Below are 27,291 nucleotides of genomic sequence, written 5' to 3' on the forward strand. Positions count from 1 at the left end.
AAGCGCAGCCATTGTTCCGCGCGCGGACGCTTGTTGTTTCCGTGCACCTCAGCCCTTTGGAGGTTAAACCAAGCGGCCTTGTGGATGCCCACTAGGGAAGGGGACAGAACTAGCTTAACCCGAGTCTGTCGCATGCAGAATCGGGGCAGAGAGTTGCTTAACCGAGCTCGTCCTGACGCAGAGCCGTGCTGGGGACTGAGACTGGGACGGGCCCTGCCTGGCCCTCGAGCCTGTGGACGCCCAGGTTTGTGAGGGGCGGGGCAGCGCCGGCTCCTCCATGCGCGCATGCGCAGGGTCTAGGCCGGACGCTGGGATCGGGACTGTGGGTGGACGATTTGGAACCTGCGTGGGCGGTGCTTCACCCTCGGGTCACCAAAGTGGGTAGTGATACTAGAACAGCTGCAGATTCTGGGACTGTGCTCTGCGCGCGTGCGCGCGCGAGTTCCTAGTCAGGTGGTTCTCTTGGGATGCTTTGAGGATGCCCACGTTGGTGGAAGACAGGCCGAATGCACGGATGTGGGAGCTATCTTGAGAACCCCGCCTCCTCCTCATACAAGCCTGGGCCTGTTTAGTGGAGGACCTGAGAATGGCTGGGAAGTGCTCAGTTGCAGATTCTGATTCCTGAAGGAGGGGGGCTCTGTCATTATTAGTATACTCTTGAGTAGTTGTTTGAGTAGAAAGCACGAGGTGGGAGGTGGGATTCTGGGCGGCTGGCTCTCGGATCCTGGAACAGACTGCTCTTTTTGCAGGCCTGGGGGCGCCCTGGGTAGTGGACAGACCAAGCTGGAGTTGCAGTTTCTTGTTTCAGAAGAGGGAGCATTGCTTTAGCGAGCCCTCCTTCCCCCGACGCTTATGGTGGGGATAGCTTACGGACTAGGTTGGCAGAGAGACCAGGGCCTAGAGGCAGGTTCGAGGCGGAGCGCTCTCTGCACATGTTGAACTGGACCCTTGTAAGATAGTGCAGAGTTCTAGGACATTCAAGTGATAGGTACAGAATTGGAGCCCGGAAATGACAGAGCTGCACCAGTTGCCATTAAATCGACAGCTGTTTGGGGAGGAAGCAGGATGCTGCCTGTATGATTGTGAAGTAGTTTTTCCCAGGACCTTTGCTCCAGCCACTTAGCTTGCAGGCATGAGAATGCCCCAGTTGGTAGAGGGACAGAGTCTGGGCTGCAGATTTGGACCTGGAAGGGGCTGTACTCTCAGTGGCAGCCAGGGTTCATGTTTGGGTTGGCGGAAGCAAAAGGACCCTGTTGCCATGGGAGCTGCTCTGCCATGAGCTTGAGAACCCCCAGGCTGGTGAGTGCCCAAGTCCTAGGCCTGATTCTGAAGTTCTCTGCTTAGACTACTGTTCGGGTGTTCTGAAGCTCTGGTGGTAAGCAGGCAGTGGGGCTGGGGACCCTAGAGCCCTCCCAGAGGCTAGTGGATGCTTTATGTATCCAGGAGAAGTTGAGGCACAGAGTGGGAGATGCAGCCTCTCATCTCAAGAGCGAGGACTTATGCCCCAGGCTGGTGGAGGGCCCAGGTTCTGGATGTAGAGTCTGGGTATGAGCCTGCTTTGTGTGCTCGGGTATGCCAGCAGGAGAAGGGAACCTAACTGGGTGGCCCCTGTGTGGTGGCTGCTGGAGTAGAGGCTGGGTTGGGAGGGTTGAATTTGGAGCTTCCAGTTCTGGACTGGGAAGGGCCAAGTCTGTGCTCTGCACATGCACTGGCATTTGGGCAGAATGTGGAGGCGTGGGCAGTCCTGGGGCCCTGGTACAGCCTGAGTATGTCCTGGTGGGTGCAGCAGAGGGAGCAGCCACAGATTCTGGGCTGCAGAAGGGTAGGGCTGTGCCAGGTGCCCTCTGTGCACACGCACATGTGTTTGGGTGAGACAAGGGCACTGGGATCTTTGTGCACCTGGCTCCCTAATCACACCCTGAGGATGCCCAGGTTGGGGGAAAGACAGCATCTCCCTGAGCTGCAGGTGCCCAGGAAGATGTTTGAGCAAGAATCTGGGCGGGTGCGACTCAAGTTGGGGCCTGTGGAGGTGGGTGGAGGAAACGGTATGGGTGCAGGCTCAGGATACAGCTGCACCGGGAACTCATGCTATTACTGTTTGAGTGAGGATCCAGTGGGGCTGACTGGTGACAGGGAGAGATGAGGTGGGGATGGGATGTGTAGGGTGGGATTTGCCAGGGGCTGTTCTAGTCTCAGACCTGGAAACGGTTGGTACCAAGGCAACTAGGGTACACATTCTGGGCCTGGAGGGGTTGGAAGTGGGATTCTGAGCTGGTGCACTTCTTGTAGGGGCCCACTGACCCCAGAATGGTGGAGGGACCAGGTCCTGGGTGCAGCTCAGCTCTGTGCACATACTTGGCTATTGAGCAGGAAGTGAGAGGCAGTCCACCCATGACAGGCACTGGAGGGGCAGGGGAAGGATGGGGTCCTGGGAGTGGTGGGGCTGTCATGAGCTTCATGCAATTAGTCATGGAGTTTAACTCTGGGCCATCAGTTTGGGCCTGTTGTTCACCCTAGAAGAGGTACTTTTGGGGCTGCAGGGGGAGGGTGCACACTAGAGGATCCTCAATGTGCTGGGTGTTTGTGGGGGTCCCCAGATCCAGTGGAAAAGAGAGGGACTGATTTGTGCTGCGGATCTTGGTGGTGGGCAGAAGGCTGCCTTTGGGCATGATGTGAGTTTCTGGGTAGGTGGCCCAGAGGCCCCAGGTAACAGAAACCAGGCTAGAGCTGCAGTCTTGGCCTGGGAGAGGAACTGAGGGACTGTAGGTGTGTGCACAGCTCTTCAGACAGGAATCTATCGGGCAGGAACCTCTGGAAGCACAGTTGCCATGGTGACTGCATCCTGGAAGCAGAGACTAATCCAGGGATGGGGGAGCCACAGTGGACTTGCACAAGGATGCTTTTCTCAGGGCTTCTCCCCTTGCAGCTCAGGACGTCAGGCCCCTGCCTGTGCCTGGAGGAGAGCATGGAAGAGCGGGATGAGAAGCCCCCAGGGCCCCTGAGGGCCTGTGCACAGGTAAGTGGAGCATCCCTTCCCCAGGGAGACTCGGAACTTGCTCCCACGCACGCCCCACAGCCTGACCCTCTGGGCTTGAGAGGCTGTCTGCAGTGTTTTGGGGCCCTCTGGTCCCTCCCAATCAGCAGGCATCTAACACACTGTACATTTCATGAGGCTCCTGGCATTTCCGCACCCTTTTAACCCTAATAACTCTTTCTGGAAGGAATTTGGCATCCTGCATCAAAAGCCCTTAGGGTACTGATTCCCCCTTGACCAGCAGCTCACAGCTGTGCTTGAGAATGAGCAGTTGGAAAGAATGAGAATGTGCAGTGCAGGAGGAGAGTTACGGGTTATGGTAAGACCATGAAATGAAATTCACTGTAGCCATTGATAGAGTAACACATACTTACCAACATAAGATATTTATGATCTATGTTAAGTAAATAGCATTTCAAACTGATAAAAAAAAAAAGGGGGTGAAGTTTGTGTATGCATAGAAAATCTGTCCCAAATTGATCAGTTAACAAAGATTATCTGTAAGTTATATTCCAAGTGACTTTATGCTTTCATTTACTTATCTATATTTTTGTGCTTTTGCATGGTGCATTTTAAGATTAAGAAATGAACAATTCAAAGCATTTTCCTACAGCAGCTATTCTTTAAGAATGTTTAATTTTTTTAATGTTAAATTAAAATTTCACCTTTCTCCTCTTGAACAGTTCAGTCCTGAAGCTATTAGGTGGGGCAGAGCTAGGTCGGTGTCTGCAGTTGAGGGAGGGCTGCTTGCTGTGGAGTGTCACAGCCTGGGGGTGACAAGGGCATCCATGTTGGGGGGCATCAGTGACCAGGTGGGGTGAAGAAGATGGCACCAGGAGTCAGAGCCCAAGTGGAGTGAGCTATGTCTGTATGGGAGAGGGGGATCTGGTTTGGGGTGGCAGAGCCAGAGCAGGGAAGAAGGGCAACCACAAAGGCGACACCCCAGAATTGGCAGTCAACATGCAGTCAGGGTGTCCACTCAGATGGCGGTCCAGCTAGGGGTGTCAGAGCCAGAGCAGGTGAGACATGCACATGTTGGGGACAGGGGCACATCCTGGTGTGGCATGTCACAGCCTGAGCAGGCTGAGGGCGTCTGCACACGAGGGTGGCCCCGCGTGGAGTGTCAGCGCAAGCAGGATGGCTAGGGCATCCACACGGAGTCCCCGGCCAAGTGGCAAGAGAGGAAGTCCACGAGGAGAGGCTGCCTGGCCTGTGGAATCAGAGCCCAGGCAGGGTGACGAGGAGAGGGCGGCCTCCTGTGGGGTGGCAGAGCCCAGTGGGCCGAGGAGGGACAGGGAGTGGCAGGGGAAACGGGAGATTAGCTACTTACGGGGGTCGGGGAGGTTTGATCAGATGAGTAAATATAACAAGGATGATGGGAAGCAGGGTTCTCACCATCAGCTGTGGAGAGAGAGAGAACACTGGAATGAACTTGGCGGTGATCAGTGGAACTGGAGCTGTTGGTCGGGCTTATGGTTTTCAATGTATGTAGATGTAGAAATATGTAGACGTGTCTCTGTGCCTCGATGTGTGTGTGCGTGTGTATGTGCAGATTTGCACACATACATTCCCTGTCTCTGTCCACTGTGAGGATCTGGGGGCAGTGACATTTCCATACCCGTGTGCACCCCTAGTGCCCAGATTTCAGCTTCTAAATATGCCACGGGTTTTATGAGTTTGCCGTTAATGGAGATTTGGTGTTCGGTTCTTTGCTGTTAAGGATGGCGTTGCTGTAAATGATTTTGCATTTGATTCCATGTACGCATGCGCAAGAGTGTCAGCGTTATGAACGTGTACATTTACATACATGCACATCCACGTCTTTGTCAAAAGCACAGGTAAAACGAGTTTGGGGGTGGCCATTGGTATTGTACTTTAAGCGAGTGACTTCGAGTGTTTTCTGGGAATCATAATGGTCCTTTTGCTATTCTCCTCTGTGTCATACAATGGAATTAGCAATCTACTCGCTAAGTTTTACTTCCATCACACATTTGTCGATTGCCTAGTCGGTGCGAGGCCCTGTGCAAGGTGCCAGGGAGAAAGATGACTTCGTTCTCACGGGCAGAAATGTGCTTCTCACACATTTTGAGCTACCTAGATAAAAACACCTTTCTTCTTGTCTTAGTTCTCTGTGGTTGCACACCACAAACTTAGCAGCTTAAAACAACCAACATTCATTGCCTCTCGCGGTTTCTGAGGGTCAGGAATTGGGAGCAGCTTATCTGGATGTTTCTGGCGCTCAGGGTCTCTGATGAGGTTGCAGTAAGTTGTGGGCAGGAGCTGCCTTGGGAAGGCTTGACTGGCAGGGCCGTCACGGAGTGCCTGCCCACTCCATAGCGAGCCCGTGCGCAGGTCAGTTCTAGGGCTGTTTGCTGCTGGCTCTCCTGAAAACAAAGTTGACCAAACAGACCCTTCCTAACTCGGAGGCTTCTTCTGGCAATAAGACAAAGCTTCCAGCCAAATCACAGAATTATTAGTGAACTCAATTTTCAAAGCTTTTGTATTTGGGGTGTCCTGGCTGGAAACTCCTATATCTGTAAGAAGGTTCAGAATCTTAACTCTGGTAGGCGTCACACCAGGAGAATTGTCCCTCTTTGCTGTGTTCATTTCTTTTACTGCCTGCAGGAGACATAAGGCAGAGTTCACATTTCAGCTCAAGGAATGTGATATGCAGGGCCCATGTGGAGGTCCCAGAGTCTCTCTCTCTCTCTTTTTTTAAGTAGACTTGAGATCGAGCCCAGGCAACTGTATTTTTTTTTAACATCTTCACAAGTAGTTCAGATGCATAGCCAAATTAAAAACTACTGCTACACATAACTGTAATCACAAAATGACAACAATTGTACCTAAAATCTATATAACTTAACATCTTGTGATTCATTTTTGCATATATTATTCACCAAAGTTTCTTAATTACTAATTCAGGAGAGAGTAAAAGTAACCCCGACCCAAACTAGAAAGTGAAAGTTTCCCCTGCTTGAATTTCCCAGAGACCCTCCTCACCAGAGGGTCTCACTAGTTCTCAGGCACAAGAAAATTCTCTCTCCCATCCCATCCCATCCTCTGTGAATAATTCTCAACTTTCCTCAAATATACAGAGAACAGACCCTCCACCATAGGTCATCAACTCACCAATCACCTGCCTGGCTCTGAATGTTGAGACTTGACAGGGAACAGACTGTTACTGAAGGCAAGTTCATGTGCTAAGACAGCTAAGAAATACTAAGGGAAGAAGAGATAAGACTGTGCTATCCGGGAACACTTCATGGAGGAGGTGGCATTTGATGTGGAACTTGAATGGTCAGATGTGGAGTGGAGCGGCGGGGCAGTGCAAAGGGGAGAAGTTCAGATCAGGCAGTCAGTGTTTGGATCGTCACTGGTGAACTCCATGGACTTAAATGAGTTCACTAAATTTTATTACCGTTAACTTCTGTGTTGGTGAGATAGATATGTCATTGCTTTCCTCAAAAGAGTTTGAACAATTGGATGAGATATTCCATGTTGAAGTACTCTGTGCGTTATCAAACACTAGGCAAGTGATGGATGACATTATCTGAAGGACACTGCAGGAGCTAAGGTGTAAGTAACAAGAGACCTTCCCAAAATGGTCAGTGATCCGGAGTGGGTGGGAGGGGTGGCTGGGTGTTGATGTGGGTGTGTTCACTTTTGTGACAACATGGTTTTTGAGCCTTTAGTTCAAGACAGTAAGTTGGGGTGGGTTCTGGAGGTTGATCCTTTGAATTTTCTGAAAAGAAAGGGCACCTGACAGGAGGGTCTCGAGCTCAGCAATGATATGGTGCCTTCGGGGGCCAAAGGACAACTGCCAAGTCTCAGGTACACATTCCAGGTGGTGGTTTTACTGTCTACACACATTTATGAAGTGCGTACTATGTGTCAGTACAGTCGGCTCTCTGTATCTGCAGATTCAACCAACCTCCAATTGAAAATATTTTTTTAAAAAATTCTAGAAAGTTCCAAAAGCACAACTTGAATTTTCTGCATGCCTGGCAACTATTTATGTAGCATTTACCTGGTACTTACAAGTATTTACATAGCATTGACATTGTATTAGGTATGATAAGTCATCTAGAGATGATTTAATGTATCCAGGAGGGTAGGTATAGGTTATATGCAAATACTATGCCATTTTATATAAGGGACTTACATCTAAGAATTTGGGTATCTGGGGGTCCTGGAACCAGTCCTTGGCAGACTTGGAGTGATGACTGTACTGATTTTTTTTTTGTTGGGGGGAGGTAATTAAGTTTTATTTGTTTATATGTTTATTTTAATGGAGGTACTGGGGATTGAACCCAGGACCTCATGCATGCTAAGCACGCGCTGTACCCCTGAGCTATCCCCCCTGCCCCCATACTGATTTAAGCACAATGAAACCATGGTAAATAGGAGAGAGGTGAGCTAAGCTCTTACAGAACCCATTCTAGTGGAAGCTGTATTTTAAAAAAACAACAAAAAACCCAAGGTATAAATAGACTTGTGATGTGAAGAAACGAAAGCAGGATCAAGTGCAGAACTGTCTGCTGGGGTGGGGGCCGGGAAGGACATTGGATGCAGGGTTGACTGTGAGCAGAACTGAGCTCCCTTTTGTTTCCTTGTGAAAACTTTTAAACCAAAAGGTGTTGAAACCAGTTTTGATTAAAGAGAAGGTGCACCCATACTCCCCAAGTAAAACGATCTCAGCAGTTGTGAGATCAAGGATGTGGTGGAGTCTTGTCTCTGTCCTGTACCTGCGGAGTTAGAAACATGAAGTGTTCCAGTTCTGGGCCTTATTTCTTAACTGGTCTTAAATGTTAAAAAAGCAAAAAAAAAAAAATTGAAAGATTATGTGGTAATTTAAAATACAGTCTAGTGTTTCTAAGTTTTCCTTCCTTGGGAAATGTCTCATTTCCCAGGTGCATTATTCATTTATCTATTTAACCTCTTTATTGTGGTGTGGTTCCTGTACAGTAAATTATGCATACTTCAGATGTACACTTTGGTGAATTTTGATAGATGTATGCACCTGTGAGACCACCACCACAATCAAGATAGCTAACATTTCCATCACTCCCCAAGAGGTGCAATTTTTGAATTTCTAATTTATCCTTTTATATCCACCCCCCAGGTACTTTTATTTATTTATTTATTTTAACATTTTTAATTGATTTATAATCATTTTACAATGTTGTGTCAAATCCCAGCGTAGAGCACGATTTTTCAGTTATACATGAACATATGTATATTCATTGTCACATTTTTTTCTCTGTGAGCTACCATAAGATCCTGTGCTATACAGTGTAATCTTGTTCATCTATTCTACGATTTTGAAATCTCATCTATCCCTTCCCACGCTCCACCCCCTTGGCAACCACAAGTTTGTATTCTATGTCTATGAGTCTGTTTCTATTTTGTATTTATGCTTTGTTTGTTTGTTTGTTTTAGATTCCACATATGAGTGATCTCATATGGTACTTTTCTCTCTCTTTCTGGCTTACTTCACTTAGAATGACATTCTCCAGGAGCATCCACGTTGCTGCAAATGGCATTATGTTGTCGGTTTTTATGGCTGAGTAGTATTCCATTGTGTACATATACTACTTCTTCTTTATCCAGTCATCCGTTGATAGACATTTAGGCTGTTTCCATGTCTTGGCTATTGTAAATAGTGCTGCTATGAACATTGGGGTGCAGGTGTCATCCTGAAGTAGGGTTCCTTTTGGATATATGCCCAGGAGTGGGATTCCTGGGTCATACAGTAAGTCTATTCCCAGTCTTTTGAGGGATCTCCATACTGTTTTCCACAGTGGCTGCACCAAACTGCATTCCCACCAGCAGTGTAGGAGGGTTCCCCTTTCTCCACAGCCTCTCCAGCATTTGTCATTTGTGGATTTTTGAATGATGGTCATTCTGACTGGTGTGAGGTGATACCTCATTGTAGTTTTGATTTGCATTTCTCTGATAATTAGTGACATTGAGCATTTTTTCATGTGCCTATTGATCATTTGTATGTCTTCCTTGGAAAATTGCTTGTTTAGGTCTTTTGCCCATTTTTGGATTGGGTTGTTTGGTTGTTTCTTATTAAGTCGTGTGAGCTGCTTGTATATTCTGGAGATCAAGCCTTTGTCGGTTTCATTTACAAAAATTTTCTCCCATTCCGTAGGTTGTCTTTTTGTTTTACTTATGGTTTCCTTTGCTGTGCAGAAGCTTGTAAGTTTCATTAGGTCCCATTTGTTTATTCTTGCTTTTATTTCTATTGCTTGGGTAGACTTCCCTAGAAGAACATTTTTGAGATGTATGTCAGATAATGTTTTGCCTGTATTTTTTTCTAGGAGGTTTATTGTATCTTGTCTTATATTTAAGTCTTTGATCCATTTTGAGTTTATTTTTGTGTGTGGTGTAAGGGAGTGTTCTAGCTTCATTGATTTACATGCTGCTGTCCAGTTTTCCCAATACCATTTGCTGAAGAGACTGTCTTTATTCCATTGTATATTCTTGCCTCCTTTGTCGAAGATTAGTTGACCAAAAGTTTGTGGGTTCATTTCTGGGCTCTCTGTTCTGTTCCATTGGTCTATATGTCTGTTTTTATACCAGTACCATGCTGTCTTGATGATTGTAGCTTTATAGTATTGTCTGAAGTCTGGGAGAGTTATTCCTCCAGCCTCTTTCTTTCTCTTCAGTAATGCTTTGGCAATTCTAGGTCTTTTGTGGTTCCATATACATTTTATTATGATTTGTTCTAGTTCTGTGAAATATGTCCTGGGTAAGTTGATAGGGATTGCATTAAATGTGTAGATTGCCTTGGGCGGTGTGACCATTTTAACAATATTGATTCTTCCAATCCAAGAGCATGGGATATCTTTCCATTTTTTAAAGTCTTCTTTAATTTCCTTCATCAATGGTCTGTAGTTTTCTGTGTATAATTCTTTCACCTCCTTGGTTAGATTTATTCCTAGGTATTTTATTACTTTGGGTGTTATTTTAAAGGGGATTTGTTTCTTTACTTTCTTTTTCTGTTGATTCATCATTAACGTAAAGAAATGCAACTGATTTTTGAACATTAATCTTGTAACCTGCTACCTTGCTGAATTCTTCAATCAGCTTTAGTAGTTTTTGTGTGGACCTTTTAGGGGTTTCTATATATAGTAACATGTCGTCGGCATATAGTGACACTTTTACCTCTTCTTTTCCAATTTGGATCCCTTTTATTTCTCTCTCTTGCCTGATTGCTGTGGCTAGGACTTCCAAGACTATGTTGAATAGGAGTGGTGATAGTGGGCATCCTTGTCTTGTCCCAGATTTTAGTGGGAAGCTTTTGAGTTTTTCGCCATTGAGTACTATGCTGGCTGTAGGTTTGTCATATATAGCTTTTATTATGTTGAGATATGTTCCCTCTATACCCACTTTGGCGAGAGTTTTTATCATAAATGGGCGTTGAATTTTATCAAATGCTTTTTCTGCATCTATTGAGATGATCATGTGGTTTTTGTCCTTTCTCTTGTTGATGTGATGTATTACATTGATTGATTTGTGTATGTTCAACCACTCTTGTGTCCCTGGGATGAACCCACTTGGTCATGATGTATAATCTTTTTTATGTGTTGTTGGATTCTATTTGCTCTTATTTTGGTGAGGATTCTGGCATCTATGTTCACCAGTGATATTGGCCTATAATTCTCTTTTTTGGTAGTGTCTTTGCCTGGTTTTGGTATCAGGGTGATGGTGGCTTCATAGAATGAGTTTGGGAGTATTCCCTCCTTTTCAATCTTCTGGAAGAGTTTGGGAAGGACTGGTATGAATTCTTTGTATGTTTGGTAGAATTCCCCGGTGAAGCCGTCCAGTCCTGGACTTTTATTTGTAGGGAGGTTTTTTATTACTATTTTGATTTCATTTCTAGTGATCGGTTTGTTCAAGTGGTCAGTTTCTTCTTAATTCAGTCTTGGTGGACTGTATGTTTCCAGAAATTTGTCCCTCTCCTCTAGGTTATCCAGTTTGGTTCCATATAGTTTTTCATAATATTCTCGTATGATATTCTGTATTTCTATTGTATTTGTTGTAATTTCTCCATTTTCTTTTCTTATTTTGCTAATTTGTGCTCTCTCTTTTTTCTTCTTTGTGAGTTTGGCCAGAGGTTTGTTGATTTTATTTACTTTTTCAAAAAAACAGCTTTTGGTTTGATTGATTTTTCTATGTTTTTTTAAATCTCTATTTTATTTATTTCCTCCCTGATCTTTATAATTTCCTTCCTTCTGCTGCCTTTTGGGGTTTTTTGTTCTTCTTTTTCTAGTTCTTTTAGTTGGTGGGTTAAATTGTTTATTTGAGATTGTTCTTTTTTGAGGAAGGCCTGTATCACTATAAACTTCCCTCTTAGCATTGCCTTTGCTGTGTCCCATAAATTTTGTGTTGTTGTGCCCCAGGTACTTTTAAATTATAGGATGAATGAACTTCTGGCCCTTAAGTTGTTAGAATTTAACATCAACCGGTCTTGTAGCAAGGAAAGACACATTTGGTGTTGTCACACATTACGGTTGTGATTTCTCTTTGCAGCCCAGTTGCCACGATGTGGTTGAGTTCATTAGCAGTTTGGGGTCAAACCTTGTGGCTCTCCTGGACCATCTGTCGTTTTGTTGGTGTTACTTTGGCATTGTGAGCTAGGTTTGTTTTTGTTCCTTGGCTTTTGGAGCGATTTTGTAATGCCCACTTCTTCTTCTAGTTCTCTTGCTATTTTCACTCCATCTGCAGTTCCTTCCTCCAGTTCAAAAAGTCTTGAACTTCTCAAAGTCATTCATAAGGGTTAGAATCAGCTTCATCCAAATTCCTGTTAATGTTGGTATTTTGCCCTCTTGTCACGTGTTACAGATGTTCTTAATGGCATCTAGAATGGTGAGTCCTTTCTGGAAGGTCTTCCATTGACTTTGCCCAGATCCATCAGCAGCTATGTATGGCAGCTATGGCCTGGCAAAATCTGTTTCTCAAATAATAAGACTTGAAAGGTAAAATGACTCCTCGCTCCATGGGCTGCAGAGTGGATGTTGTGTTAGCAGGCATGAAAACAACATGAACCTCATTGTCCATCTCCATCGGAGTTCCCAGGTGAGCAGTAGTATTTTAAAAAGAATCTTTTCTTCTGAGCAATAGGTGTCAACAGTGAGCTTAAAATACCCGGTAAACCATGTCATAAACAGATATGCTGTCATCCAGGCTGTGTTGTTCTGATTATAGAGCACAAGAAGAGTAGATTTAGCATAATTCTTAAGGTGCCCAGGATTTTCAGAAAGATTGTAGATGAGCGTTGGCTTCAACTTAGTCACTAGCTGCATTAGCCCTAACAAGAGAGTCTTTTGAAGCTCTGAAGCCAGGCATTGTCTTCTCCTCTCTAGCTATGAAAATCCTAGATGGCATCTTCTTCCAACATAAGGCTGTTTTGTCTACATTGAAAAATCTCTTGATTAGTGTCGCCACCTTCGTTAATTACTTAGCTCCATCTCCTGGATAACGTGCTGCAGCTCCTACATCAGCACTGGCTGCTTCACCTTACACTTCTATGTCGTGGAGATGGCTTCTTTTCTTAAACCTTGTGAACCAACCTCTGCTGGCTTCAGACTTTTCTTCTACAGCTTCCTCACCTCTTTCAGCCTTCACAGCATTGAAGAGTTAGGCCCTTGCTCTGGGTTAGGCTTTGGCTGAAGAGAATGTTGTGGCTGGTTAGATCTTCTGTCAAGACCACTCAGACTTTCTCCCTCTCAGCAGTAAAGCTGTTTTGCTTTCTTATCATCCATCTGTTCAGTGGAGTAGCACTTTTCATTTCCTTCAAGAACTTATGTTTTGAATTCATAACTTGGCCAACTGTTTGGCACAAGAGACCAAGCTTCTGGCCCATCTCAGCTTTCGACATGCCCTCCTCACTAAACTTAATCCTTTCTAGCTTTTGATTTAAAGTGAAAGACGTGCAACTCTTTCTTTCACTTGAATACTCAGAGGCCACTGTAGGGTTATCAGTTGGCCTAATTCAATATTGTTGTGTCTCAGGAAACAGGAAGGCCTGAGGAGAGAGGGAGAAATGGAGGAAGGGCTGGTCAGTGGAGCAGTTAGAACATTCACAACATTTTTAGATTAAATTTGCCATCTTATGTGGACACAATTCACAATGCCCCAAAACAGTTACAATAGTAACATCAAAGGTCACTCATCACAGATCACCATGACAAATACAGTAGTGATGAAAAAGTTTGAAATAATTGTGAAAATTACCAAAATGTGACACATAGACATGAAGTGAGCAAATGCTGTTGGGAAAATGGCACCAGTATACTTGTTTGATGCAGGGTTGCCACAAAGATTCATTTTGTCAAGTGTAATAAAATGAAATATGTCTGTCCTCGAATGGACTGTCATTTGACAGATTGAGTCACTGTACTCTGTAGGAGAAACTTCTGGAAGCCACAAAGGAATTATCTTATTTCAAAGAGTTTTTGTCATTTGTTTCCTAAATATTTAATTAAGGAAAGTAAATGCCATTAAAAAGTGAATACAGTGTTGAAACATAGACTGTGTACCTGCCCCTCAGTTCTACCTTTCCAAAAATAACTACTTTCAATGCTTTTTTTTCTGTGCATATTTATATTCTGAAAAGTTTATTCACAGTCCACATATACTGTTCTTAATTTCATTCAACAAAGATATTATAGACATCTTTCTGTCATTTATATGCATCAATCCATGCAAATTTATCTTTTCTTCTCTTGGCTGCTAAATAGTATTCAGTTATCTGGATAAAGCATAATTTATTTAACCAGGCACTTACTGATGGATACTTACTACCCCCCTCCCTTTTTTGCTATGTTAATGTAACCCTTTAATGAGATTTCTTGTACCCGCATCTAAGGGTACTTTCTTTTATTTCCTAAGGACATGCTTTCAAGTAAACTTATTGAATATTACATTTTTTAATGTTGCCATTAAAAAAAAAAGCAAATGGTATATATAGAAATTGATGATATCTGGATCAAGTCTGTACCTGAGTTAAAGATGTTGCACTGACACCAATTTCCTGGTTTTGACAATGCACTGTGGTTGCATGTGATACTAGCATTGGGGGAAGGTGAGTGAAGGGTACACAGAAACTCTCATGTATTTTTGCAATTTCTTGTGAGCTTCTTGAAATAGCATGAAGCTATTTCAAAATAAAATGTTATTTTAAAAAATATTGCCAATCCAGGAAGGTTGTATCTACTTAAATTTCCACAAAGAGTACATGAAGCTCTTGACTGACAGGCCACCAGGGCAGGAGTCACTAGCAACAGTCCAAAGAAACACTCCACATGGTTGGGATATTGGCTACATACAGGGATTTGAGTAGTAAGTAAATATAAAGAGGATGAAGAAAGCCGGAGAAGAAGGGTACAAATACAGGAAGCCAGGAGGCTAGAATAAACGTGTTGTTGCGTTGTGATTGGAAGTATCAGTGTAAATTTATGGTCTCTAATGTACAGGGATAGTACAGAAAGAGAGATGTGATTCTGACTGAAAGAGGTGAGCATCTTTTTGTATATTCACTCACCATTTTCCTTCATAGTTGAGTTGTGTGTGCACTTTCCTTTATTCCTTTTTCTGTTGACACTACCTTTTCCTTACTGATTTAAGAAGAAATCATAACAATATAGATTCTTATTGATGGTGCCCTTATTGATGGCGCTTTTTGTCAAAAATTTTATGAAGTTAATTTGTTGTTCTTTTTCTTGATCATCCTTTGGTCATGCTGTCTTCCATCTTATTTGCTTCCAATTCTGTGATTGGGGAATTCAGGCAGGGCCCAGCTTGACAGTTCTTTTCTCCCATATAGTGTCTAGGGTTGCTCAGCTCCATTCAGCTGGTAGCTGGGCTGGCCTGGAAGATGCACAGAGACCTCATGCCATGTCTGGTGCTTCATTGCTCCTCCAGATGTCCCCTGTCTCTCCACATGGTTAGCTTTAGCTGACCAGTGGGAGGGAGTTGGTAGGTGGGAGATGTTAAAGCAGGTGGTATGTCAAATCCTAGCCTACTCAAGGGGGAGTGTTGAGCAGTGATTTCCCTCTGTTTTCTCATCTGCTTTGCCTTCTCAGGACTCTCTCCTTCCCCAGGAGATTATCGTCAAGGTCGAGAGGGAAGATGCCGGGTCACTGGCCATCCCATCCCAGGTGAGTTGGACTTGATCTCTTTCTTTACATTGAGAAATGTGCATGGCTGCTGGGCAACAGAAGCCAGATCGAAGTGAGCTGGGAAGTGAATAGAGAGTGAGAAAATGAAGATCAGAGTGCACAGCTTTTTACAAAAATTTGGTTGTCATGTTTTTAAAAGATTGAACAGAGTGATAACTGCAGGGAAATTTGAGGTTGAGGGACTTTTCTTTCTTTCTTTCCTTCCCCTTAAATGATTGAAAAGATTTGGCTGTGTTTAAGTGGTTACAGGAAAGAGTAAGTGGAGAAGTTACTGTTCAGGAAAGAGAGGAGATATAACTATAAAGCAGAGTCTCTGATTCGTGTCAGGGGAATTAATTCAGAGCGCATGCGAGCCCATTGGCTCCGTAGAGGAAGAAGGACTCATATAAAAAGAATGAGATTGAGGGAATTTTTTGAAGGCTTGCGTTTTTCTCTGAACAATCAGAGGAAGTTATCTGTGGAGCAAGAGTGAGGGAGTTGGAATGCAGAGATGTTTGCCAACAGTGAAGAAGGCTTACAATAGTAATTTTGAATGATGAGAGCCACGCTGCTCCAGGAGGTAGAGTAGGGTTGCTGGTCAGCCCAAAAGGCTCATTCTGAGATACTGACCATTCATAATACTCTATCCAGCTGCTCTTGTGGGTTTTCCTTCGCAGTGGCACCCTGTAACCTCCTTTCCATAGATAGCAGATTGACATTCAGTTTTGTTTGGTCTTTGTAGCCAGGTACACTTAGTGGAAGCCCCACAGGTCAAGGTAATATTTGCAAGAGGATTTTTGAATATATCAAATAGAAAGATTAAAGTGAAGGATCCACAGACTCTCAACTGTGGAAAAGATGAAAAGATTAAGAGGATGCTAAACAAACAAACAAAAAGAATATAGGCCAGTAGATAGGAATCATAGGTATTTCAATAAAGTAAAAGCCCCAAACTATCAAAGAATGAGATGAGTAGAGGGAGTGGTTAAGTAAAGGGGAGCAATCTGATGTCATAATCATAGTGAGTCATTCTGTATGTGTGACTTGAGTGGTAGCATCCTTTATGGTGACTTCAAGACCTGGGGTCTCACCCTAAGAGTGAGGGGTTGGGCGTCGGGCTGGCCTTATGAACTGATGACTGAGAACACGGTCTGTGATGTGAGGCAAACTCGAGGTGGCATCCTAGTCACTAACCTTAGGTATATGTGTTAATTTCTCTAACCTTCTAGCTCTTCATCTGAAAAATGGTGTTGCTCATAGCATTTTCTCACAGGGACCTTGTGAAAATTAGATGAATGATAATTTATGCCAATGCTTAGCACACTGCCTGACATCACACAGTAAGTGTTTATTAAAGTCAATTATTTTTATATTATTGTCAGAGAACTCTACAGGTGGATGCCATAGGCAGTGTAAGACCAGGCAATACAGGTTCTTGAATTAGAGAATAAATCCTAGTATTATATATCTTCAGTGGATGAGGGGGGTGGTGTTCAAGAGGTTGGTAGGACCAAGCTCCAAGACGTGAGGCAAGTGGCATGAGTTTCAGGGTAATTGGAAGGACACATACCCTCCTCCTTTGATGCTGAGACCCCCGGGATGGGAGAGCATGACCACCCTGAGCCTCTGAGGGCTGTGGAGGAGGGAGTCCTCGGGGAAGTGTAGGTTTCCATGTACACAGGGATATAGAGAGGATATTTAGTGATGATGTGAAGCTGTAAGTTTTCGTTATTGTTGAAGAAAAGTTCCCAAGGGCACAGTTGAAGTGTTTGGGAAGGAATTTGGAGGAGTGGGGAGCTGGGGACAGGTGAGAGGAGGGGGAGAATAAGAGAGACTGAAAGTCCAGAAAAACCAGTTTCCACCGGCCGGAGGGCTTTTTCAAATGGGTTTGTGATAGGCCTTGTGAGGTTCAGGTGAGGGAGGACTTAAATCAGAAATTGAACTAGGATTATTTTGGTGTATTACCAAGTCCATTGGTACTATTGATTCACTTACGGAAATTATTTACCAAGTACATATTTTGTATGTACTATACACCAACACTGTACTAAGCACTGAAGTTAACTAAATACCTGTCCGTGCCCTCATGGATTTCAGCCTGGTGACAAAGATGACCATTCTGCAAATGATGAAAAAGCATGGTGAGTCTTACAATAGAAACCCCTGGAACTTTGAGGACATATATTCTAGGGTGGAGTTGGAGGGCTAATCTATTCTGCTATTATTTGTTTGACATTTGAACAAGCTTGATATTAAAGGAACTTACATTAAACAGTGAAGGGGGGTGTTTATTAAGAAGCATAGATTGGAAGTTGAAAAACAGTACCTATAAATCCCATGTTCCACACAAGTAACAGTTTGCAAATGATATTTCTGAATCCCATTTTGGGCTAATCAAGAAAACCTTTGAGATTTTAGTAAGATTTATGGGCCACAATTTAGGAAAATGCAGGTACCAGCATGAAATTCAGGGACCTTGTGTCCTGTTCATGAACCACAGCTTAAGAACACCCGTTCTGCAGCAGGGGAAGGGGGTGGGAAGGGATAAACTGGGAGTTCGAGATTTGCAGATACTAACTACTGTATATAAAATAGATAAACAACCAGTTTCTACTGAATAGCACAGGAAACTATATTCAATATCTTGTAGTAACCTATAATGAAGAAGAATATGAAAAGGAATATATGTACATATATGTATGACTGAAACACGATGCTGTACACCAGAAAGTGACACATGTAAACTGACTATGCTTCAATTGAAAAAAAAAAAAAAAAGAATACCCCGTCTGTTTTTAAAGCCTTGGCAAGTGACGTTCAACTTCTGTGGATTTTGCTGCCTTTGGGTAAGGACAGATCATTCCCAGCACTTTTTTGGGTCAAAATTCCTGCCCAGTAGTCTTTCCTGCTTAGAGGAGCAGACCAAGAAACCCCCTTTACATGGCAGTAACGACAGGCCCTATGGTGCAGCTTGGCACGTGGGCAAAATAGAACTGTTTCCTGAAGACTAAGAGTCCAGGATAAAGGTCACATTGGCTGTCCCTTAATTTTTCAGGGTTCTCAAACCTAATAATCCTTATAATTGCCAGCCTTTTGTTGTTGTTGTTGTTCAGTAAACTCTGCTGATTGCTTTCATATATCATTACAATCAATTCACTCAACAGCAGAGTGAGTTGGGTGTGTGACGCCTAATAAATAGAAATGGAATCAACTCACCATCAAAAGACAGATGGTCAGATCAGACGTATTTTTAAAAAATTTCAGACACATGCTCTTAATAGATGAGAAAACTCAAGTCTCTTTTCCAAATCCAGTGCTCTTAACCTATACATACTGCCTTTCATTGAGGCCCTCAGACCGTTTTCTATCTGAAGCATCAGTCAAACCTGTGTGCCAAATCTGGCCCATCACCGGTTTTTATAAATAAAGCTTTATTGTAATACAGCCACACCCATTTGTTTATATATTTTCTGTGGCTGCTTTCTTTGCTATAGTAGCAGAGCTAAGTAGTTGTAATAGAAACAGTATATCTTGCAAAGCTTAAAATATTTACTATCTGACCTTTGACGGAAAAAGTTTGCTGACCCTGTGCTGTTTGGAAATTTGGAGGGAATTCCTAAGTAGGAATTCTATATTCACCAATGCTAAAATCAGAATAAGCATTTTATTTAAGGTGAACAAGAGCAAAAACAATTTATATGTCAGTTTCTATCTGGTGTTCCTCTTTGGGGTTATATAAACTGGTCCAGCATTCAAAACCCAAAGGGGCTCACCTAGAAGGTACTTGTACCTCTTGACTAGAATCCTTTGGACACTGACCATCTCAGGACAGTATCCAGGCCATCAGGCTTTCCTTCTTCCATCTGTCAAACTTTTCTTCCTCTGTGAACACTGGAAGGAAATGATGCTCAGCTGAGCAGGAATGTGTGTCCTGTTTTAGGAAGGAGTAAACTTCAAAATAGTGACTGTGGACTTCACTCAGGAGGAAGAAGGCACATTGGACGCTGTTCAGAGGACCCTGGACAGAGATGTGATCCTGGAGGACCACAGGGACCTGGTCTCTTGGGGTAAGAATACAGTCCCCTTTAATGAAGTCCACATGTTGAAATGATTTCTCATTTCCATTGATCAAGACCTAGGGAGTTCAGAGGCCAGAATGATTTTGGCCACACATAAATTATGTTTGTGCTTTTTATACTCCATTGAAGAGTTAATTTTAATTTGTAGAGTAGCAAAGGTACAGTTTCTTGTGTTTGAGCTTTTTCTGTCTTCTTGGTTTCTAAAGGCCAAAGACTGGGACCAAATTTCTGCATGGATTTTCTTTTGTCTCCAGGCCAAATGCCCAAAGTTCTATGTCTTTCCCTATCAGCCTTTCAAACCAGACACAATCTCCTGTTGGAACAAGGGGATAAGTATAAAAAGGATTTCTCAATACACATATCCAGGTGAGAAACAGACACTTAGGAGTCATTACAGGTATGGAGGATTTGTTTGGAAAATCCCCATAAGGCATGCCACATATTTCTCCATCTCTCACTCCTTTTTCAAGGGTACTTTTTCTCTTACTTGGCCTAGTAGATACCCAGGCATCTGCTTCTGAGCTAATCTCCGTCCTCTCTCACTTGAAACCATAGGAATCCATGGGGCCATCTTAACTCCTAAGGCATTTAGAGACCCTCAGATAACAGTGCCCCCATTCTTTGTACCTGGTTCACAAAATAGTTTGCCCTTGTCTTACTAACACAGACTGCTAGCAAGTTTCATGCCTCCAGAAATTGTTAGAAATATAAACATGAATCTCTGTTTCAGTGAACAGTTTTCTAGCTCTAAGGGTAGAAAGGACCCTCTTTTTTGTGTGTGTGCCTATGTATAAGGATTGCAAAATTGTTTTGTAATTCTGTACGTTCTGCATAGGTGATCTTATTTTGGAATGTGGAGATATTTGACATCTAAAGTCTTTTTATTCAACAACACTGAGATGGGAGTCATTTCATTTTAATGCCTTGTTATGCTATTGGACTGTGATAGTTCTCTGCTTACTGTTTCATCCCATTCTTTTGCTTTCTCAATTCAGGTTATAGATCAACTGTCTGCATAGCTTAAAACAAATCCACATAAATTTTGCATACTTTTCTTGTCAGCTTTTCCCCGCACTACTCCAGCTTTAACATTTTGGCGCTAGGATGTTTTCTTTTGCTTTCTTTCAGACTCAGCAACTGCACTTGGAAGTAGAGAATCAACATCACAGCAGAGCATTTTTCATGACGAACCATCCCTCGAAGTGAAGTTAGAAAGGTTGACAAGAGATGACCCTTGGTTATCTTCATGTGAAGAAGTTCGGGATTGTAAGGACCAGTTGGAGAAGCAACAAGGAAAACAAGCGAGACTTTTGAAGGAAGTGACATTTACTCACAGAAAAGCTACGACTCATGAGAGAGTCTGCAAAAGTGATGACCTTGAGAAGGGTGATCTGAATTCCAGTCTTCTTTCACCCCAGATAATACCTGTAAGAAACCATTTTCATAAACATGCCTCACATGTTAAAAAATTGCATTGTAATTCTACAGTAAATACTCATCAGATGATTAATGACAGTGGGAAACACTGTGAAAATAATGAATGTGGAAACCTCCCCCAGAGCATTCATTTTATTCAGTTCACAAGAACTCAAACAGAAGATAAATCCTATGGATTTACTGACAGTATTCAATCATTTAGCCATGGTACACCCCTAAATATACATGAGAAAATACACACACAAGGAAAATACTTTGATTTTAAGGAACATGGGCAAGTTTTGAACCATAGCATATCCCATAATAAAAAACAGAGATTCCCTGTTGAAGAGAGTCAGTATAAGTGTAGTAAAACCTCCCAGAGTTCATCATTTGTTCAAAACATGAGAAATCATTCTGAAGAGAAACCCTTCGAATGTAGTCAGTGTGGGAAATCCTTCAGCTGGAGCTCTCATCTTGTTGCACATCAGAGAACTCATACAGGGGAGAAACCTTACGAATGTAACGAATGTGGGAAATCGTTCAGCCGCAGCTCCCACCTTGTTTCCCATCAGAGAACCCATACAGGAGAGAAACCTTATAGATGTAATCAGTGTGGGAAATCCTTTAGCCAGAGCTATGTCCTTGTTGTGCATCAGAGAACTCATACTGGAGAGAAGCCTTATGAATGCAGTCAGTGTGGAAAGTCATTCAGGCAGAGCTACAAACTCATTGCACATCAAAGAACTCATACTGGAGAGAAGCCCTACGAATGCAATCAGTGTGGGAAATCATTTATCCAGAGCTATAAACTTATTGCACATCAAAGAATTCATACTGGAGAAAAGCCCTATGAATGCAGTCAGTGTGGGAAGTCCTTTAGTCAGAGTTACAAACTTGTTGCCCATCAGAGAACTCACACAGGAGAGAAACCCTTTGAATGTAATCAGTGTGGAAAATCCTTCAGCTGGAGCTCTCAACTTGTTGCACACCAAAGAACTCATACTGGAGAGAAACCCTATGAATGTAATGAGTGTGGGAAGTCTTTCAACCGCAGTTCTCACCTTGTCATGCATCAGAGAACTCATACTGGAGAAAAACCCTATGAATGTAATCAGTGTGGGAAGTCCTTCAGCCAGAGTTATGTTCTTGTTGTGCATCAGAGAACACATACTGGAGAGAAGCCCTATGAGTGCAGTCAGTGTGGGAAATCCTTCAGGCAGAGTTCATGCCTTACTCAACATCAGAGAACTCATACTGGAGAGAAACCCTATGAATGTAATCAATGTGGAAAAACATTCAGCTTGAGTGCTCGACTTATTGTACATCAGAGGACCCATACTGGAGAGAAACCCTTTACATGTAATCAGTGTGGAAAAGCTTTTATTAATAGCTCTAAACTTATTAGGCATCAGGCAACTCATACTGAAGAGAAACCCTATGAATGTAACTAGTTTGGAAATCTTTTAGGTTATATGTATCTTCCTTCCTCCCTTCCTTCTTCCCTCCCTCCCTCCCTCCCTTCCTCACTTCTTCCCTCCCTCCTTCACTTCCACCCTTTCCCCCTCCTTCCATTCCTCCAGGATTACATGTATTGGAAAGAACTAGCATGGAAACGATGTGTGTGGGAAAGCTTTCAGTTAGCCCCCTGTTATTGTGTATTTGGAAATTTGTTCTAGAGAGGAAAGAGAGAAAGACTATGAATCACATATTTTACTTAATTCTACATAAGAAAATCAAACTTGGCTCTTATGAAACATTCCCATGAAAGTAATAAATACTGGCACTTTTCCTTGTAGAGAAAGCACTTCAACCTGAATCTAAGAGAATTACCATTAAATGGGCACTATTCTGAGAAGTGACTGCCAGTGAAGTAGACCTCTTTTCCAATAAAGAATAAGTGAGAATGCTAGCACTGGTGAGCTTGTTGCCGAGAAGGTTGAAAACTTGCTGTGGTTGTTAGACTGGAAAGTGGCATTTCAGTGGATCCTTTTACAACATCATTTCCCCAGCAGCTACTTGGTAATAATCTCTTCCATATAGCACTTTTCCTTTTATGTGAAGATTTTGTAAAAATAGGAAAATGGCTCTGATATGAACTGAAAACTGCAGGACAAGAGTATAGAACACTCGTGTAGAACCATCATGGTAAGATATTTGTGTATGATCAGAATGGAAAGGGATTCTAGGTGTATCTGTTTTAACTTTGGGTTGATGTCTGGTTTTCTTTCTTTGGAACATATGCTTTTTTGTCATACTAATAAATAACATAATGGATAATAATTACCCATCAAAAAATACCAAAAATGTCCATCTCCTTCGACCATTTAGGAAAGACGGGACAGCCCGGTAGCAGAGGTCCCTCAGGGTTCTGAGAGTCCCATTTGGATTAGCATGAGCAGGTCACTCCTTCGGACTTAGATTCCCAGGAATAGTTCTCATTGAAATAAAATATTTCCCTAGGAATGTGGAACTGGAAATTTAGGCCAGAGGGACTGAAAAATGCATGGGCAGTATGGAGGCAAATGGACTTTTTTTAAAACCTATATATCTAGAAGTGTGTTTTAATCAAGCAGTACTCTATTAATAGTCATTGGTGACCATCTGGTATTTGTAATGGTATCTCTGTAAATGTATAATAGTTTAAAGGCTTTTTTTCATGCTATTGGGCTGGAGAGGGTGTTACTGAGTCCAGACTCATTCTGCTCGCTGCACAACAGGCCAATAAATTGGGAGATGAGGTGTTGGGACAAGGAATAGTGACTTTATTCAGAAAGCCGGCAGACAGGGGAGATGACAGACTCATCTCCTGGAGATCTATCTTCCCCAAGTCAGAATTCAGGCTCCTTTTATACTAAAAGTGGGAGAGGGTGTGGTTGGTTTTTGCAAACTTCTTGGTGCAGGAGTTCTTTGTTCTTGCAGGTGTCCACATGGGTCCCTATAAGCCTCCAACAAAACAAATGTTATTTTCTATTCTGCACTTGTTATCTTTATATGAATGCGTAAGTGTTAATACCCCTAAAGGTCAGAGCCTTGAAAATAGGCTCTCCTGTATATTTCAGGCTATAGGCAACATTCTTTTACAAAAGGTACAGAGCTAGCAAGACTAAGTCTAGCAAACGGGGTATAGGGCTAAAGCCAAAAGAGCAGATCTAATATGGAGTCAGGTTTGCTCTTTCCTATTACAATTCACCTCTGTCAATGTCCATTCCACAGTCTTGTGGGAAGAGGGGTGATGGCCGCTCTGGCTACTTCCTGCTGAGCAGGGGCAATGAAGGGGTGATTATGGAATAGCATTGATCAGCCTCGTACAGGGAACATTTCTTAGAATCTTTAGTCGATAGTATTATTCTCTCTCTTTTTTTCTTTATTTACAACCACTTCAACCTGATAAGACTCCATAGTACTTTGTTGAACTTGGAGTTTTGGTTCCAGTTCCCAGTACATATCTTTTAATGTTAACTTTCTTACTGTACATAATTACACTAGATTCCTGTGCTATTCATTTAGACAAGATTAAACAAAATAGGTTGACCTTTTTTCAGCTACAGTTAAATTATAATCTCCATAGTTATCTTTTTTTAAAGCATAACCTTTAGTCTTCTAAGGGTTCACAAAACCACTGTTCCCCAGGCCTCTCAGGAGTCGGGTTGTTTTCTGATTCCAATGATGGTGGTGCTGCTTTAATCTACATGTGATTAATCCATGGCTTTACCCCAGCTAACTTGACAGACGAGTGCGAGGTAAGTAATACCACGTGTGGTCCTGTCCACTTTACAGTCAGCTGAAGCTCAGGCCCTTGTTCCCTCCAGATTTTAAACAAGATTCAGTCTCTAAGTCGGAAGGGATGTAAGGCTACTTCAGTTGGATAAGCAGACCTGTTGGAGGCAAACTCATGAACAGAGGTTAGTAGAGTGCCCAAAGTTTTAACATAATTGGCAATTGCTAAGACTTTAAGAGCATTTGTAGATTCTCCTGCCTGGGGGGACGCCTGAAATGGCCTACCATATGATATTTTAAAGGGGCTTAATTTAAGCCTGCTTCTAGGAGCCACTCTGATCTGTAGCAGGGCAACTGGCAAGGCCTTTATCCCAAGTTAAATTAGTCTCAACATATTTTAGCAATACTCTTTTTTAACGTATAATTTATTTTCTTGGTTTTTCCTGTTGATTGTGGTCTCTGGGATGAATGTCGTTTCCAGTTAATTTGCAATATTTTAGACACATGTTGGGTTATGCTAGAGACAAAAGCAGGCCTGTTATCACTTTGAAGAGTACTAGGCAGTCCAATTCGGGGGACAATTTCATTAAGGAGGGCTTTAACCACTTTGGACTGTGTCCAGTGTTTCTATAGCACATGTAACCTGTGTAAGTGCTCATGAAAGCACAACAAAAGATTCCTTTTTTATTAATAAAGTAAATCATTATTATAATTTCTTGAAAAAAAGTTTTAAAACGTTCAGCCTTCATGTTAATGTAGGTTAGGCCACCCAAAAGACAAAGCAAAGAGTTAACATGAAGTTATGGTCCAGGGTTCCACTTACGAGAAACAAATACAAGACTTATGGGACTTGATAAGCAAAGACCACCAAGTAAACTATTTCAAGTTTGTTTATATAAAAAACATATTAAAGATCACTTTAAAATAGTGTCCACCTTTTTAAAAAAGTGGCATGGACTCATGTGCAATGATGTACAAATAAAATAAACTCAACTAATAATTTTCTTAAGCTTTTAAAACAAATATAATTCCTGTTTTATGCAACCCAACAAAATAATATAAAGTGAAGTTGTTAGAAAAATACAGACTTTTCTGAATCAATACTGCATTTTTATTTTAAGTTGGAGAATACTGTTCAGATCATATGGAACATGAATTTCAGGTTTACGGATTAACTGTATCTTACAGAATATTAGCTATGGTCCTTATTTTGGCTGAAATGCAAAAATATGATTAATTTCTCAATAACAGATTAGTTAAAAATACTTTCCATTGACAGCAGTGCCAGTCTTGGAATAAAATATAAGCGAAAGTTTATCTGTAAGTCCTTTGTCTTTTCAGTGCCCCACATATGCAGATCCTAACGCTAAGCCCTTAATATGCAACTGCAAAAGGCCCAAAAGGAAAGCTCACGTGTCTGAGAAACTGTAATTTAAACAATTCTGTAAACAGTCAAAATTTGCTTTCAAAACTCAAGTAAACTTTGCATATTTGATTTAAACTAAACTTACAGTTAAATTAACTTATGACGCATTATAGTTACTAAATATGTAAAAGGACTTTTAAAAACCATCCATATGCAAACATGAAACTAAACTAAGCGGTGCATGCGGAGTAACCACTCGCTGCAGCTGCTCCTGAGTTTGCCACAGTGACAGAGGTCAGACGCCTCGGGTGCAGAATATTCAAGTACACACCCAGGTAAAGCCAAGTCTCCTATCTACTTTGTTCTTAATGGCAATGGCAAGACCTGAAATTTAACTTTATTTTCCTTAAATAGCATCACAATTATTCAAGTGTTTCAAGGACCAGAGACAGTACTAATAAATTTGACAAAGCTTTATTTTGGCTATTTTTTCCCAAAGAGTTAATAGTACTACTCAATACCAGTTGAAATACCAAAGAGGCAGCCTTTTTTGGATTCTCATACCATTGGCCCCCCCCCACTGTCAAAGTTACCCGGGGCTCCTGTGGGGAAACTGGAATTGGGGGCCTCAAGTCCAAGGGAGCCCCTGAGCCTCTTCATTTATCAGAGTATTCCTCTCTTTTTACCATATGAGAGGCTCCCACCTTTTTAATTATTTTCCTGGATCAGACTCATAATTATGTAAAATGCACATGTTGATGGTAGAACTATGTATCCCAGAAAAATAAAAGGCACTACATAGACAAAGGATTGGTACAAGAAGTCACCAAAAGGAAGCCCTAGCATTAGTCCCAGTCCAGAAAAAGTGTCAAGACTTCCCAATACTGTCGCCACATCATTTGGACACGTCTTTGTAAGGATAGAAGATGCAGTCATTGCTGCAGCAAAACTTACTGCTCCAGCTATTCTCATTAGAGAACGCATAGCAATAAACACTGGTTCTTTTAAGCCTTGTTCCCATACACCAAAGAGAACTGTAATTCCTCCTGAGACAAACTTTCTTATTACGAACAAATTGTGCTCCAATATGTACATGATTTTTTCCAAAAACCAAAGGTGCCCCCAAGTCCGACAAAGCACACCATCCAGCGATCATACCAATAACTGTACTGCTGGTTCCTTTCTTTTCAGGCTCCTTGGGAAAAAAGGGTCCAAGGCTAGAATAGCACATCGTGGAACCTAACTTAATGGAAGCTGCTGATATCAATACAAAAATCTGTTCTCTTGAAAGCCGCCTGGGTGTCTCACCTTCTGGAGGGCCATCACCTCTTAATGTGCAAGACTGGGACAGGCTCTAAGAACATGCAGCACTCTGATGTGAGGGAGTTTCCAAAACTCAGAAACCATTTCTTGAGATGTGGCATTTTACCACTGAGTAGGCCCAGTGGTGGTGAAGAACTGGCATAGGATACTGCCAAACATGAGTCAGTCCCACATATCCAG

At 42.4% G+C, this 27,291-nt stretch overlaps 1 protein-coding gene across 14 annotated transcripts; it reads left to right on the top strand.

Annotated features, from left to right (window-relative positions):
- On the top strand, positions 1-27,058 carry ZNF180 (zinc finger protein 180). Of its 14 annotated transcripts, none has more exons than XR_012075463.1 (6): positions 1-244; positions 2,927-3,016; positions 15,133-15,207; positions 19,148-19,274; positions 20,415-24,607; positions 26,980-27,058. XR_012075463.1 is itself a non-coding variant. In XM_072966893.1 (5 exons), exons 2-5 carry the CDS (start codon positions 2,966-2,968, stop codon positions 22,154-22,156), a joined length of 1,995 nt encoding a protein of 664 aa, XP_072822994.1. In that variant the 5' UTR covers positions 1-244; positions 2,927-2,965; the 3' UTR covers positions 22,157-25,426. The 14 variants fall into 14 exon arrangements, 12 of the variants coding, with proteins under 12 accessions (XP_072822994.1, XP_072822997.1, XP_031537732.2 ...); XR_012075464.1 differs by having other exon boundaries at positions 20,415-24,445; positions 26,980-27,042; XM_072966893.1 differs by lacking the exon at positions 26,980-27,058 and having other exon boundaries at positions 20,415-25,426.
- Positions 27,059-27,291: the final 233 nt, after the last annotated feature.

This window comes from Vicugna pacos, chromosome 9, assembly GCF_048564905.1.
Source record: "Vicugna pacos chromosome 9, VicPac4, whole genome shotgun sequence".
Lineage (NCBI taxonomy): Eukaryota > Metazoa > Chordata > Mammalia > Artiodactyla > Camelidae > Vicugna > Vicugna pacos.